The 15,810-nt window shown below is 41.7% G+C and overlaps 2 protein-coding genes across 7 annotated transcripts in view; both read right to left on the bottom strand.

Moving 5' to 3' along the window:
* Positions 1–2: 2 nt before the first annotated feature.
* On the bottom strand, positions 3–2,259 carry tmem258 (transmembrane protein 258). The gene is made up of 4 exons (XM_030054402.1): positions 2,122–2,259; positions 1,370–1,479; positions 284–412; positions 3–159 (listed from the first exon to the last, which is right to left on the bottom strand). The coding sequence occupies exons 1-3, from the start codon at positions 2,122–2,124 to the stop codon at positions 286–288; spliced, it is 240 nt and encodes a 79-aa protein (XP_029910262.1). The 5' UTR covers positions 2,125–2,259; the 3' UTR covers positions 3–159; positions 284–285.
* An 81-nt stretch (positions 2,260–2,340) lies between these two features.
* Positions 2,341–15,810, bottom strand: part of myrf (myelin regulatory factor) — a 25,238-nt gene continuing 11,768 nt past the window's right edge. For 3 of the 6 annotated variants that reach the window (XM_030053647.1, XM_030053643.1, XM_030053646.1), the window contains 24 exons: positions 14,696–14,757; positions 13,619–13,841; positions 13,371–13,471; positions 12,461–12,575; positions 10,956–11,151; positions 10,681–10,757; positions 10,480–10,590; positions 10,275–10,374; positions 9,074–9,274; positions 8,776–8,884; positions 8,427–8,536; positions 8,178–8,338; positions 7,792–7,864; positions 7,609–7,691; positions 7,414–7,482; positions 7,219–7,302; positions 6,943–7,010; positions 6,352–6,426; positions 6,025–6,252; positions 5,808–5,889; positions 5,618–5,680; positions 5,370–5,475; positions 5,070–5,144; positions 2,341–4,831 (listed from right to left, as the gene is read on the bottom strand). In XM_030053647.1, the coding sequence (XP_029909507.1) occupies positions 4,742–4,831; positions 5,070–5,144; positions 5,370–5,475; positions 5,618–5,680; positions 5,808–5,889; positions 6,025–6,252; positions 6,352–6,426; positions 6,943–7,010; positions 7,219–7,302; positions 7,414–7,482; positions 7,609–7,691; positions 7,792–7,864; positions 8,178–8,338; positions 8,427–8,536; positions 8,776–8,884; positions 9,074–9,274; positions 10,275–10,374; positions 10,480–10,590; positions 10,681–10,757; positions 10,956–11,151; positions 12,461–12,575; positions 13,371–13,471; positions 13,619–13,841; positions 14,696–14,757 (2,662 nt within the window). In that variant the 3' untranslated portion in view covers positions 2,341–4,741. The remainder of the gene's footprint in view (positions 4,832–5,069; positions 5,145–5,369; positions 5,476–5,617; positions 5,681–5,807; positions 5,890–6,024; positions 6,253–6,351; positions 6,427–6,942; positions 7,011–7,218; positions 7,303–7,413; positions 7,483–7,608; positions 7,692–7,791; positions 7,865–8,177; positions 8,339–8,426; positions 8,537–8,775; positions 8,885–9,073; positions 9,275–10,274; positions 10,375–10,479; positions 10,591–10,680; positions 10,758–10,955; positions 11,152–12,460; positions 12,576–13,370; positions 13,472–13,618; positions 13,842–14,695; positions 14,758–15,810) is intronic. The other 3 variants (XM_030053644.1, XM_030053645.1, XM_030053648.1) reach the window with 3 other exon arrangements.

Raw genomic sequence — 15,810 nt, 5'->3', positions numbered from 1 at the left:
AGTTTTATAAATTCCTCTTTACTAGTGAAAAGAACCCAGTCCACATGATCCCAAAATATTGTCAGTGCAGTCCAATCAAATCCAAAATCCAGTTCCTGTCGCATGTGATGTGATCTGCTCCACTGGAATGTTTGTCTTCTTTCACATGGTCACTTGAAACTAGAAAAAACAGGAGTGGGAACAAAATTAAAATAAAATAAAATAAAATAAAATAAAAATGTTATAATAACAAATTTTTCAGTAAATGAAAATGACAGTTTTCCACTAAAGTCTGTAGACATACCTTCATACATAGATGCCAACCCAAAGCAGTAAGAATAGCACACCAAAACCCATGAAGAGTGAAGCCACAAGAGAGATCAGCAGCTCTTTGTACACGTCCCTGGTGTATTTTGTCGACGTCACCTCATAGCTGACAAAAAGTTAAGGACTTGTTCACTGTGAAGAACAAAGGTCAAATTTTCAACGATCATCATGCATCACTTCTGAGCAGGGTTGGAAATTAGTTCTATTTTTTTCCCAGAAGCAATTTTTTACCCCCTTCATCAGACTTTTGGGGTATTTTAATCCTTTTCAGCTGCAATTTCACTAAGGTATGACATTTGCATTGCATAAAGGCCAATAAACAGGGGGCAAGGGGAAATGTCACAAACCATTAGGCTCCTATTTATCATCTATGGTGGGACACAGAAGACACCAGTTGCATCCACAGGTGAATAAATGAGAAAACAAAGAAGAGTAAAATGGAGGGGGAAAGTTATTCCTAATTTTTGCAGCCTCATTTTCTAAATCTATGGCCATTTTTTGCCACAAGCCCTTGTTAATTTCTGCCCCTGCCTGAGTGTAACTTATTGTGTTTAAGTCTATTCTCATAGTGCTGGTGTATCACTAGCATCTGCCCTGCTAACGTTTCCTTGAGAAAGACACCAAATCCCTACTTATACTCCTCTTCCAGTTCCATGAGAATGCAATAAGTGGCAAAGTGGGTGTTTTTACACCGTCAACTTACAGTAAGAAGACACTGCATATGACTCTTGGCCCTGTGGTTTGCCTGGATTCCCTTAAACATCCTGAAGGAAGGTGAATCTGAAAGTCTAAACCATCCGTTGATGTGTTTCTTTGCCTTTCAACCGATGCATGCTGGGATAGAGTCCATCCCTCTGTGACCCCAAAACAGGCATAAGTAGATATGAAAAATAAGCGTGATTACATTTTACTTGAGATCTGTAAACCTGTTGCCAAAACCAAGCAAGTAATCAATCAATCATCCACTGGGTGACGTTCAGGGAGGCTGTTTTGCTCAGGTTACTTGCTCTCGTAGTTCTACAGACTGTTTCTAATGCAAATTATGGCCAGACCAGAAGGATACACAAAGAACCAGGCAGTGAAGAACATCCCAATGGCCAGCAGGACCACGGTGAGGTGAGGGAACACAGCCGGGTTCACCGGGCTGGTATACCTGGTCATGGCCTCGAGTTCCTGCAGCCAGAGGAGAGAGAGGAGGCAGGTGCAAGCCGGTTGCAAACACCATATTGTGACAAGAATCAATATGTTGGTGCCACATAAACAACATTTTTAAATGATACCAATACTAATGTTTTTAGTGTGTGCAGTATGAACAAAACTTGATACATTAGTCCATACATCATTGTTGTAAATCAAAATGTGACCATACCCATTGTATTGTTACAGCAAGATATTGCATACAGTTCCTCTAATATGAGATTAGTACTTTGCTGGGGTGTTTTGTTTCCTACCTGAAGGCTACAGGCTATAATGTTGCTCTTGTAACTCAGTGCTCTTATTCTAACGTCACCGATGTATTTATGCAATTGAAAGACATAACGGTACTTACTTGTCACTGTTTGCAGACAGTTTTTAACTAAATGAGTGTGTGGTGAACGGCATTTCTATTTTATTGCTGTGGTAATGAATGAAAAATCGTGGAATATCTAATGTAGCTAGCTAACTTAGCATAGTTTTGATAGATAAAAAACTATTTTGCACGGAACAAAAATAGTTTTCATTAAGATATTCTGAAAACGGATAAGCAAGTAAACGGCGTGTGGTGGTACATTGAATTTAAAGCCCGATAAACAACAAATAATTCAGTAACTGTACCATTTTTGTGATGAAGCGCTGCTCCTGCTCCTGTAGCTGCAAGAGGAAAAGGCCACGTACTGCCTACTGCTTCCTGGTTTAGCGGTGACGTTCTCGTGACGTCTTGACGTTGGCTGCCATCTAGCGGACGTAACGACCAGTTTGTTTTCACGTCTTTAGCACTTGCACCAGAGAATCTCTAATATGGTCGTAGACGGGCTCTGCTTGCACACAAACGCGTTCATAATTCAATCACAACTTTATTTACTGCATGCATTCATATTATTACAGCATATTCTTGACAAAAAAAAAATGACTTTGAAAATGTAATTATCACGTGGGCTAATTAAAAAACAGTCAAGCAAGGAAGACAATGGTGATGGAAGACACGAGTAAGTATAACTAGTGGGTAGTGATATTAAAATGTTCAGTGTGACTTTGTGTTTTGTCTGTCTTTATCACTTGACACATAGTAGTAAAATCAAAATGCTCAGAAAAGTGTGTGTGTGTGTGTGTGTGTGTGTGTGTGTGTGTGTGTGTGTGTGTGTGTGTGTGTGTGTGTGTGTGTGTGTGTGTGTGTGTGTATGTGTGTGTGTGTGGTGTGTGTTTCAATACAATGATACATTAATAATCTGATTGAAACTGAAATGGGCTCCATAACAAAACGTTAACATATTACTGACAATACAACAACAACAACAACAACAATAACAACAACAACAACAAAAACTGAACTGTAAAAACAATATGATAAAAACACATCAGATAAAAAGGAGTTACAAAATTAAGCTATACAGTTACATTTAATGCGGTTCTACCAGGGGGTTTGAAACCAGTTTCTAAGCACTGGACAGAGCAAAAGCAGTTCATATATACAGTGCAAAAAGTGCTACAGTGGTTTCATTATACTAGCTGGTGTATTATAAATAAGCTAAAACAGTACAAAGTACCCATTAAAGTCATAATAATCCTACTGAAAGCAATGTACAGTGTTTTCATATTTTGGTGAAGTCCATAAAATTTAGACTGAAGCCTATTTTTCCAATGTAATTCTGATTCGTGTTTGAGATTCACCATCATGGGTTTCCATTCTGAATGCAAACATCAACATCTATATGGAGCGGGAAAAAAGGACTCAACATGAAACATATTAAAATATCGCATGGTGTTTGGGTGCATGTGGAGAAGGCCAATAGCAATAAACAGCGAGACAAGACAATTGAAAAGAACAGGCTACTACACAGCTCAGGTATTGTTATATTAATCAATGTTGTTATCACTCCGCACACTCGTATTTGTGTAGGCACAGGTAAATAGTTTAAAAACACTCAAAGGAATATCAGAAACAGTCCAGTGTATTAAAATATCCATGATTCTCTTCAAAGTGTGCACAACTCTCAGCTTTGTGATCAGGTCAGTAAAAATCAAGCAATAGTTTGCGCCGCCTCTACTCTGAGATACATCACTTTAGAGAAATGATTGGGCATGCACCTGAAATGATGAGCCATTTTGCAGCGCCAGCATCTCATCCAGTTAGCAACATACAGTGTTAGCTATTCCAGTGTTCTTGAAATATTGTCAGTGTTGGACATAGTAGTTTCACTATCAGATGCTACGAGCGTTCAGTGTTTCAACAGTTTCTGTGCGTTGCTTCCAGTCATTTGATATCCAGTCTTATCTCAGGTCATCCAGTGAATCTGCTACTAAAATGATTACAAGATGCAGGGATCTTCAAAAGTACCTCTTTGTTTAGGAGTGATAGTGAGGGCTTTTGTAACTATTTTATGTCACAATTTGATTTACCGTTTGATGCAGCAGTTGCGGTACAAATCCTACACATTATTCTCTCCTCTGTACAGTGTGTAGTCAGATGCCTTATGAGGAGACAGTGAGTGATTCAGCCCAGCAGACTGCAGCGGCCTGGGACACAATGTACGACTGTGGAGCTCCAGGATTTGCCAGTGTGCACTACTGAGGTATATTCTGAATGCGGGGAGACGACCATTCACTGAGGCCTGCAGCAGAGGCCAATGATCTTCTCTCCAGTGTGTGAAACTATTGAAAAGTGTTTTCTTGTTTTCAGCTGATACTGGTTTCAGTGTGCACGCAAACTGGAAAGATAACAGAGCGAAATAAAGGCATGTGCAGCGTCATGTACACTGCAGTATCTTCCTGTCCCACACTTCTTTTGGAAACTTGAACTTCATTATTCTAAAAAGAATAAAAAGGTGATTATGTCTGGTGTTATGTAGGGAAGACATCGTGATAAGTAAGTGGGCTACAAAGTTATGGATGTTACTTGTTTTGCAATAGCGGTTAACATTTACACAATACGGTTGTCATCTATACAATGACTCTCAAACTGGCATCCTGCAAAGCGATATTCACTTACAGAGATACAAAATGAATAAAACTTAAACACAGTGTTTCATAGGCCAGTGACCACAGCAAATGGAGACATCTTAATTCATAAATGGAAAGGCATAAAGAGGGATCAGTGGTACATAGTTTGTACTGAGTCTCTTTAAAAATGAAGTTCAAGAGGGCAGGAAACACTATCCCATCACAACAGTGTACAAACTGGACCATAAAGGAGAAATATAGTGTGTTTTAAAGGCACTGGGCCACGTCGTCTTCCTTCTCACGCGCAGCTGCTTCGAATAAGAAAGTGGTAGTCAGAGTACGGCGTGGTCGGTTCAGTTGCTTCCTCAGCGGCACAGCTCACCTCGCTCTGTCAGTGGAAACGGGGAGATGATGTTAGTATTCATAAATCTTAATGTCGTAATTCAAAATGGGAGCTGAATATTATAATAAATGCTGAGTAAATTAAGTAAAACCATTTTACATGCTGAATGAATGCTTTAAGCAAGGCACCGTTCTTCCAAAACGTCTATTTTATCCCAGATTCTTTGATTCACTCGACATGTATTTTAATGTTGCCTAGTACTTGAAATGCGAGGTTTACTCACAGACAGGGAAACACGGAAGTGATAGGTGACATCCTGGAAAGATAGCACCGGCACTGACCACAGGTGATGAGTCCCCTTAGAGAAAAGTAGTCACAACAATAATAATGTGATAGGTGATATAATGGAGGAAAGGTATTGGAAAGAGCATTGGGAGAAATAATATTTTCTAAAATTACTTCAGTTGCACAATGAGAAATGTGTCTTGATGAGACAAATAACACTCTAATTGGCCTCAAATGAAAAAAAGTGTTTTATTAGTACCATGGTGTCCTGTCTGATATTATGATGAACATTATGTACCTTTGTTGATGTACTCTGTCCACCATAGAGCTCTGTCTCTGCGTGGTCAGGACACAAACGCCCCTTGGTGGCTCCACACTGTCGCACCCACACGCTGTTACTGGACCTACAAGGTATTAAATCCACTTTATTTCTCAGTGGGAAAAAAGCCGACCTTTTGATTGTTGTATGTAGATAGAGATGTTGAACTTTTGGTTTGTGGTTACAGGAGTTCAGTTACGTAGATAGCGCACTCTCTGTGTACTCACGTCATGTGCAAAGTGATTTGTGAGATGGAGGAGTTCCTGTTCCCATGGAGTGAGACTGTATAACTACAGTCAACATCGGGAAAACACAGTGTCAGCACACAAGCCCCCGACTTCAAACTCTCATCATATAAAATGGTGCACAATGTCACGTCAGGTCTTCGCACAGAGCAGTGTTCAAGAACACACATACCTGCAGCTCTCAGGTGTTTGACATCTTTGTGCTGTGATCTGTTGGTCCGTTTCCACAATATGTAGAGCAGTCAGAGAGGGGGCTAACAAAGCAAGAACAATAACAATAACCACAACATTCAGCCATGTGCAGACACACTGTAGTCAAAGAAATAGCTTTACTGTGTTTGCTGCATGTAAAGACAGTGCTGTGTACAGTGGTGTGTTTGTGGGTGTACCCTGTGTGTGTGTGCTGCGCTGTCTGCGTGGCAGTGACTGCTGCCCCCCAGGCAGACGGTTGGTGGCTCCAACCCCATCCTGGTCTGCAGGAGGCCGTTTGGATTTGGCAAAGTACAGGGGTGCTGAGGTGTGACTCAGGCGGTTTTTATTTCGTCCATCTTTGTCCATTGGTCTCGACTTGGCTTTCTTATTAATAGTGACAGGCGTGGGGACCAGGCTGCTTACATCTACAGAAGGAAGAGAGTTAACATGTATTGTACATGAAAACATAATAAGGTGAGATAAACATTTATGCTGGCTAAATATGCAAAGGGTGGCCGTCTTACCTCCTGTGGATTGGTTGTTATTCAGTGACACAACTATGGTTGATTGGTTGCTTGTAGCTGTGGTTGAACAGCAAGCTGCAAGATTAAAAAAAAAAAAAAAAAACATGGGACCAGATCTAGGTACATCACAACACAACACATATTTACTGTCCTTGCTTATTCTAGCTGGTCATGTCTGTTTTTGCTTTGGTGTTTTGTTACTAGTTTTCTTACTGTTCTACAGTCTTTGCCTTGTTATATTGCAAACTGCCTTGTTTTTACTATTGCTTGTATCTGTTTTTGCCCTTGTATGCATTTCTGATTTCACTGTAATTTACATACCTTTCACTACTGATGTCATTGTTTGAACATAGTTTAAATTGTTTCTTGGTTTTAGGTTGTGATTTTTACGCCTGGACAGGGACTTCAGATGAAAACTAGCCTTCTGGCTGATTCTGGCATATTTATAAAAGTGTTTATTAATGTGCACTGAGAGCCCCTGAGATATAAAACTAATGAAATAAAATGAAATAAAATAAAATAAGTGTTGCAAGTAAGCTGATCAACCACTGATATTTTCAAAACCACTGAACAGTAAAGATCTCCTCTCACCTGGTGCAGAGGTGGTGGACTGTGGAGTGTACGAACTTTTACGTGAGGATCCCAATGCAGCTCTGGACCTGTGCCATTCACATGACATAGTATAAAGAGGTGAATGGGGTACTACAATAAAAATAATGATGAATTTAAAACCTCTGACTCATGACCTCCTTTCAGGCAGAGTAAAAGAAACACCCAACTGAGCAATCAAAGATAAGATACAGACAGAGTGACTCAGAAAATCAAAGACAGAAACTAAAGCAAGAAAGACTGATCCTGAGGTCATACCATGGGCAGACGGGTGGACAGAAAGTGACAGTGGCAGTGAAGATGGGCATCCAAGAGATGTAGAGAACACAGGAGGAAACATAGCTACAAAAAGTGTGAACAGATGATGATAAATTGGATAGTAAAAGAGAGAAGTGGGAAATTGATTTGTTGTACTACTGAGGCTAGACATTTGTATTCCTGAAAAAGACATACCCATCTTTCTCAGTGACATCTCCTCTATGGTGAAGAGTCAGCACATAAAGAATGGACATGGAAATGACACTGGGGGGGAAAAATGAAGATCCATTACACATCTCGCTAATAAAAATATCATCATGTTATATGGTGCACAGAAGAAGCCTGTTTTTCCCCTCCCCTCTCCATCTGATAAATTTCCCCCAGTCTGACCTGAAGGCCATGACCACAACAAGTGCCAGGATCGTCCCCTGCATGAACCTCTGGCTGATGCATCCTTGATCTGGAGGCGAGCTCTGCAATATTACCACACACAGAGATTAAACAACAGCTACACTCATAGTTCATTATCAACTAGTAACACAGTTCTTCAGTACACCTGCATCGCCATATCACCTTGCTTCCAGGTTTGACTGCCTTCTTCTTGAGTGGGCCACTTCCTGTCCTGCTGAAATAACTCCCTGATTGGCTATAGGGGTGAGAACAATGCAATTCATTAATTCATTAATATTCTTCTATTCTAAATAATACTTGGAAACAAACAAAAAATAATAACAATAATAATAAAACAGGCCTCAAAAAGATACTACTACTACTACTACTACTGCGACTACTACTATTGCTACTACTTCTGCTACTACTAATAATAAATAATTGAATACCAATAAATAATAATAGTATTTTTATTTATTTAAAAAGGTGGGAAAGCTATTCACGCAAGGTTCTCCCTGTCAATGTGTAGTGTCCATACAGATGTGTTTGTTACTGTCCGTTCCTCTCACCTGACAGTGCCCCCGCTCACGGTGCTCTTCATGCTGTCAAGACGACGGAGCTTAGCCAGCTTGCGGCTCCAGCGCTCCAACTCGTCGATGCGAGTCTCCAGGTTGTCTGTGAGCTTGCACAGCTCTTTCACCGCTCCCACGTTCTCCATGAAGATACGGTCCTTAGAAAGGGAGTCAGAGCTGCCAGTGAGTCAGTGTGTATGGAACCAAAGGTGTCTGTGTGGGCGAGTGTGTTTGTGTGCACGTTACCTTGTTGACCACCAACAGGTTGGGAATGGTCTCTCCATTGGCACACACCACATCGCCTCCATCCTTCACTGCCTCAGGCAAGATCTGCTGAACCTCTTGTGCGATCACTCCTACACACGGAGGAGGGAATATATGAAGTGCTGAAGTGAAAAAAATCAACAAGAGGGCAAGCATACATACAGAAAACATTTACATAACAACAACAATGCACATGTGTAATGACATTTCAAATGAGGACATCAAGATGCTGATGTGATATATACTTTTTTTTTTATCATGGATGAATGAGATGATGGAAGCCAACACTTTATTCAAGAACAGTTATGCATGAAATTGTGCAATATGTTACCAGTCTCTGCGGTGTTCTCTATGCCCACAGTCGCAGCAAACTCTGGCTTGTAATGATAATGGACCAGCCTCATCTGAGAGATCCGTTTCAAATTGTCTGTGGTGTCCACCTACACACAGACAGAATGGCAGTGACACATGCAGATGTGGAAGATATGACTATGGGCACTCAGGTTACACATGTGGACAATGGATAAACTTAACTTTTGCTGCATAGTCAAGAAGTTATGCCTCTGGATGATTTATGAATCATGCTGACTGACACACATAACAACATACACACTGAGTCCCATTCTGACCTCCTGGACATTCTCCTTGGCCCTGATGTCAGACGGGTGCACTAGGGAGCCCATGACCTTGAGGTTGCCATGGACAACCAGGGCCTCATCAGGCCGGTCAGTATTGATGCCGACTCTCCCGTGGTGGTAGACTGAGTCTGGCAGTTGGCCGCGCTGCCACAGCACCTCACTGTCACTCTCAAACTGGCCCGGGTTTGACGCCTGTAACAGCAGGACAGGGGAGAAAGTGCACAGACACACACACACATATTCAGATATTAGATACGCTATGCTGCAAAAGATCCAAATCACTGCAATTTTTCAAGACCAGCTTAAACTATAAAGGGTTGGCTTTACATTATTAGACCTTATAGCTGGTAAGCAATTGTCTGAAATCACTGAATAAGCTATTATGCAATGGTTTGCATAGGCTTCCAGTAAGCTTTGTAGCTAATTACAAGGGAATGATTCCTTAGCTTTCCTAATACCTCTTAAGCTTACTGATTGTGCAATTAGCAATCATGTAAACAGGACTAATATAATTGTGGTGTGTACAATTCACTTTGTTTTAAGTACAAGCAGCGAGTTCACACATCAGCAACTTAAAGGTGCATTATCCAAAATTGCAAGGGTCAATTTCACTGAGGACACTGACTGACAGGATTGTGCCTGACCAATTTGGCGCCCTAGGCAACATATTTACTGACAATGCAAAAGACGACAGGTCTCACTCCCTGGTGCCCTCTGGCATGATGACACCTATAGCATTTGCCTAACCTGCCCTTTGGACCGCATGGCCCTGCTGACTGATGAAAAATGTAGAATAAGCAAGTCATTTATCAGTGAAGCAGGCCAACGATGAGAGCCATGCAGACACAAATTATACACGTTTTCCATATTTTTTGGCAGCTGAGTCTAAATGTCTCCTCTGCAATTTTACATAGTGCAATTTTAAGTTATACTTAAAACTTTTTTGGCGTATATGTGTTTGATGTTGGGGATCACAGCCAAAAAAAAAAATGTAATGTGATGTAAAAATGTATGTTAAAAATGTAATGTAATGGAAAGACAGAAAGTGATGAGGAGGGAGGGATGATGTAAAGAGGGTGGCTTTTAGCTGCCGGTGGCTCCAGGAAGCTGCACACAGTAGACCATGAGAAAGGTGTCACATTCACAAGGGGTATGACTGGTGGAGGAGGCAGACGGATACGGCCAGACTGACAGATGTTACCCTGACGATGATCCTCTCAGACACCTGAGCGGCCACAGTGTAGCTCTGACTGTGGGACTGAGCCTGCAGTGCCACCACCAGCATGAAATACCTGGGAGGACAAACAAGAGTGTGGGTGATGACTGGGGTTTGGGATGTGACCATACAGTGTTAAACATGTAGACATTGTTATACATGTGGACAGTATGCGGTTTACCTCTGGTCAGGGTTGGGTTTGCCCTTCTTCCTCATGTTATTTGCCGTGGTCTCGCTAAAGTGGAGCCGTCCCACTGTGACTTTGGTGACCTGCTCAGGGGGCAGGGTAACCCTGAGAAAAAAACATAACCGAAGATAATACATGACACTCCTGCTACAGATTTTATACAACATTTGGCTGAGCGGAAGAATGCAGACTCACAGAACTGGTTTGAAGGGTCTCTTGCTGCGGTCAGACTGGGATTGCTCCACATTGATGGACTGGTTCATGGCCTCCAGCTGGAAAGCAAAGCAAATGTAACATATTATTCATTCATTCATTCATTCATCTTCTAAACCGCTTATCCTCACTAGGGTCACGGGGGGGTGCTGGAGCCTATCCCAGCGCTCATAGGGCAAAATGTAACATATTATGTGCCATATAAATGCACTGTTTAAGATGAGGATAACAATAACAAGGTCACTCCCCTTCCTCACCTTTACTCCATTGAGTTTGAGATAGAAGCAGTCAATGGGCTGTAGGCCTTCACTCGTCTTGATGTACTTGGGATCGCCCAACATGCCAATGTACACTGTCACCTGGAAGTGGTTCTTCTTTTGACAGACAAATGCATCATCGGCTAAGGAGAAGTTGAAGCCTTTGTCAGCATCAACACGGTACGTGGGCATCGGCCTAAAGACAGGGAAAGACATTGTGGCATATCAATAACAACAAGAGGAAATGTTGCACTCTTACTGAAGCTTTCTAGCACCACATCACCTCCTATAAATCCCCACCCAAACCTCTTCTCCTCTTTCGCTCTCATATTCAGAGCCCCTTCTCTCCTGCCTTGTTTCTATCTTGTTTCTTCCTCTTTCTCTCTCCTTCCTCCTCTTCTTCCCACTTAGAGTCTGAAGGAGGGTCTACCCAGGCACTACAACGGATTCCCGACGGAAGCTTCCCCACGCGGAGTCAGTGAGCAGACGAACTACAGGGCATGTCCAAGCCCCACACAACCAATAATTATCTGACTAATAAATCGTTTACACTCCTCTTGTTTAGGGTGTGGGCATTGCTAGTGAATCCCCTGTAAATAAATGGAAAATGTAAATAAGCCACACTACTCTATAATGTGGAGATTTACTGTTTTTATCACAAGGGGGAGACTCTCACTCTACTACAGGGGCACCTAGACCTTTTCATATCAAGGCCGCGATACAGCCCCACATTGGCGCAGATTTTGCGTGATGGAAAGCATGTGTGAATATTCTGGTTGTTGTGTAAGATTTGCGACGTAACTGTATAATTTTAATAGATACTACTGGGGAGAGTGAAACCCACAATAAAAACAGACATTCCTGTATCATTCTTGTACACTGCTAACTTTAAATTAAATTATAATGCATCAAAACCTTTTGTTTGGACCCCCCTGTGGCCCACTCGTGGGGCAGTGACGGATCCCAGGCCCCACTTTGGGTACCGCTGCTTTACTACTCTTGCAGGATGAAGACCCAACAAATGGATGATGCAAATTTAAACGCAGTGAAACTGTTCTCCCCTATAAATAGCTGTGATGAGCAATAAACTGTGATGAAGAAACAGGTGGTGATGATAACATACTATTCAGATTTGTCTTATGAGTTCACTTCAGCTCTGCTTCTTATCTCTACTGCTTTCCACTTTGGCATCACATGAGCACAAGTAGGTGTTCACTAGCTTCTCCCTTTACCCCCTCCTCATGTTCCCCCTCTAAACTGAAACCATGCACTCCTTCACTCCCCCGCATAGCTCACCTCGGAGGAATTCGGAGACCTCTACAACCCTCTATTCCCTTAGCCACTCCCTCCGTATATTTTGCTGAATTATCCATTTACCCTATTATAGCTATCTCTGTTTTACTCTGTGAGGCCTTCTCTCCTTGGACAGTTTTCAATTCCTGTACTTATGCTCTTCCCCACAGTAAAAATCTCAAAATTTTACGCCAAAATTAAATTCCACCCACAGTTCTTTGCAGTTTGCGTCATACAGTGGTGTCCACTTATTCTGCTGGTGAGGCTGCCACTTAATACACTGGTAGTTAGGGTCCAAGTAGGTGTTGTCTGAGTCTTGCATCAAACCTGCAATAGTTTGAAAAATTTTACATTTAAGGTACAGTGTCATTTTAGGCTGAACTCACAAGAATGTCCATGACTACATTCCACAAAAGTTTTTGTCAAGTGAGTTTAAAGGAACAGTTCACCCAAAATACCAAACATGATGTTTTCTCACTTACCTCTAGTGCGCTCTATCCGCTCGCATAGTTTCTGTGCAGTTTGGCAACATTTGTCTGCAGCAATCTCCCCCGTCTCCCAGCACCCCAAAACAATGGGGCAGGATGAGCATTGTTATGTGCAACTTAAGCTATTAAATATTTACATGCGGCATAATCCACAGCCCTTAAAAGTGAAACCATAAAGCACTGGCAAAGTGTATCTATCTGCATCCAACCAGTAAAAATTAGAGGCGGATAGATACAGTTTGCTGGTGTTCTTTGTCAGGCAATGATTCCCCGTGAAACCCTTCACCACTAAGGACTATGGGTTATGTCAGATCTCCGTGTCATTGTATCTGGACAGAGCTGTTGCTGTTTTTGATGTGTAAATCTGTAATAGTTTGAGATCCATAAAAAAAATATCCATCAAGCTCCACTGTACTGGAGAGTGAGGAGACAGCAGAGATCACAGCAGACCGGAAACCTTGCCATATCACATAGAAAATATCTGAATAGATAAATTGCACAAGGGGTAAAATGGATTTTTTTTTTTTTTTTTTGTATTTTGGGTAAACTTCCTCTCCTTTAAGGGTAGGTGACAGAAGGTAAGAGTGAGGGAGAAGTGGTGAGGAAAGATGAGAAAAGAAAGATGCCTGCCTACCTGGTTCTTGTTTGATGATACCTGTGAGGATTTGGGAATTGAGGGTACTGTTGGGAGAGTCGGAGTGCTTCCTCTTCTTGGCCTGGTGAACAGGGATGCCGCTGTGTGAGGAAACAGAGACACAATCAACAGTTGAATACAATAGTTCATAACTCCCTCATTTCCCATATTTCCCTCTCTCTCCTATAAATCCCCATCCTTTGCTCCTCCCCTCCTCCCTCTATCCCTCCTGTATCTTGATCACTCACTCCTGGCCCTGAGGATGCTGCAGCAGCTGATGGAGCATCTGGGTCTGCTGCATGTCTCCACTTCCGCTCGTGGCTGGACCGATGGGATACTGCGATATCATGGGTTCAGGCTTCAGGTACATGTCCCGGTGCATGCTGGGATAGTGTCCGTGCGGCGGGAGGGGCGGCGGGGGAGTCATGTGACACATGTTCTCTGGTGTCATGGTCCTGATCATGTGAGGATCTAGAGGAAAAGATAAGGCAAATGCAGCAGTACTTCTACAAGCTCTGAATCATGCACAAATAATGATTAATATTCACTTTACTCACGAAAAAACATCTGGTCAGACACACAGAATTCACCTTTTACTCCTCCAGATCGATCTGCTGCTTGTCATCATGCCATATTGCAGTACATTCCACTTTCCTCCACCCTTGGCAAAAGCTGTTTTCCATTGTTTTGAGCTGGAGTAATGCCCATAAGATAACACTATTCCACACCTTTGCCACTAATGGGTAAGTCCAACACAGGTGTGTGAGCGCCAAGACCTACACAGTGACTTTGACTGCTGTTGTTGTTAAACTCGTGTAGGAATGTTGGAACAAGCAAAGACACACTGATCCGTCTACGGCGCAAGCATAGGAAAGGAAACTTATAAACCTCAGATTCAGTTTATTTGTTGACACCCGGTTTCCAAGACACATCAAGTAAACGGTAAATTAATGAATAATGGGCACACGCTGTAATAAATGTCTCAGAATATTGATTTGTTTACACATTAACTCCATTTTTTCCAGTGATGAGTAACAGATATTGATTTAAGCAGAGGAGAAGACAGAGCAGGTTGGAGGGATGAACAAATTGGAGGACACACTTACAGTACCTACCTGTGTGAGGACTCTCCATCTGTGAATCTTTCATCCAAGACATTTTCATCCGACTTTGTGCCTGTCCATGTGCTGTGACTCACATACAGCTCAGTGACTTTCTTTGACTCAGTGACTATATGAATGCCATGGAAGGCGCTGCCCCAAACCATTTACCTCTCACGCTCTCAGTTTGTTTCTCAAGGCAGAGCAAATCGATGTGTTACTCACCATTCACCTGCTGAGGGGAGTACGGCTCTGAGCTGGAGTCAGGGGGGGACTCAGGAAGTGTCCTAAGACAACAGAAAGCAATAAAAGCTGCATTCACAAAATAACAGCAAATTTTCACATTGTAGAATTTTTTCAATCAGCAGCACGCTGAAGTCGATAACCCCAACATACTGTAGTGCATTATTTTTGTTTCCTAAAGTGCCATTATATTCAAAAGAGAAAATATCCAACAGGATCAGAACTAAGTGTACAAGTTCTTTCAGAGAGATTGTGTGTGTTGGGATTTTTTTTTCTTTACAGGATGTAATTTGACTCTGTCTCTGTTACTCTGTTATCTGTCTCCCTCCCTCTCTTGACTAGCTCATGCTTTATTTGTACAAACAAAGTTTAATCAAGTGTTGATTGCATAATGGGCCTGTAGTAGGGTGTGTGCGGTGTTTCACTGCATGATTAAATTAAAAAAAAAAAAACATAACTGCTGCGTCATCCGCCAAGATTCTTGCCTCATTCCATGTTTGAAATGGACGTCACTTTACATGGAAATTGTCAGTGCTGATTTCCTTATCACACTGTCTCTAATATCTCTAAGTATCAAAATATATATTTCATTACAGTCCAAATGGAATGGCATTTCGAGAATATCCACCTTCTGTATGATGATGTATTTCAGAGTGAATCAGAATAGACAGGTGGGACGTAATGGATGATTTTGATTTGAACGTTGAAAAGTTTGAGTAAATCTTAGCTCTGTGCCACTAAAAGTAGAAGCTTGATTGACAGGTGGATGATATTATTGGATGAAATTTGTTGGTTCGTGCCTACATAAGCACGTGTCGTATTATTTTGTTTGACAGGAAGAAAACATGATTGTACTTTGATGTATGAATATAAGAAAATTGTTTTTTTTGTTGTTTGTTTGTTTTTTTTTTTTGGCATGTATCGTTAAATAAATGGGCAGCATGACGAGGGATGTGATGAAAAAAGGCCTCAAAATGGCATTTTTGATTTCACCTCGCCTTTAAGTTAAATCTTCCTCCTTGTGGAGATACAAGTGCAGAGAACCACGACAGTTTTTGGTCAGCATTATTAGAGTTGAAAATAGCTCTGAAACAAAT

Source organism: Myripristis murdjan, chromosome 6, assembly GCF_902150065.1.
Source record: "Myripristis murdjan chromosome 6, fMyrMur1.1, whole genome shotgun sequence".
Lineage (NCBI taxonomy): Eukaryota > Metazoa > Chordata > Actinopteri > Holocentriformes > Holocentridae > Myripristis > Myripristis murdjan.
The sequence above is the reverse complement of the archived record's forward strand: the minus strand, read 5'-3'. Positions and strand labels throughout refer to the sequence as shown.

Bases quoted from the DNA above. Each gene is read 5' to 3' on its own strand.
- tmem258 (XM_030054402.1), bottom strand. The intron at 413-1,369 runs GTATCCTTCTGG...ACTTTTTGTCAG, and splicing joins TTCACTGCCTGGTTCTTTGT to CTATGAGGTGACGTCGACAA.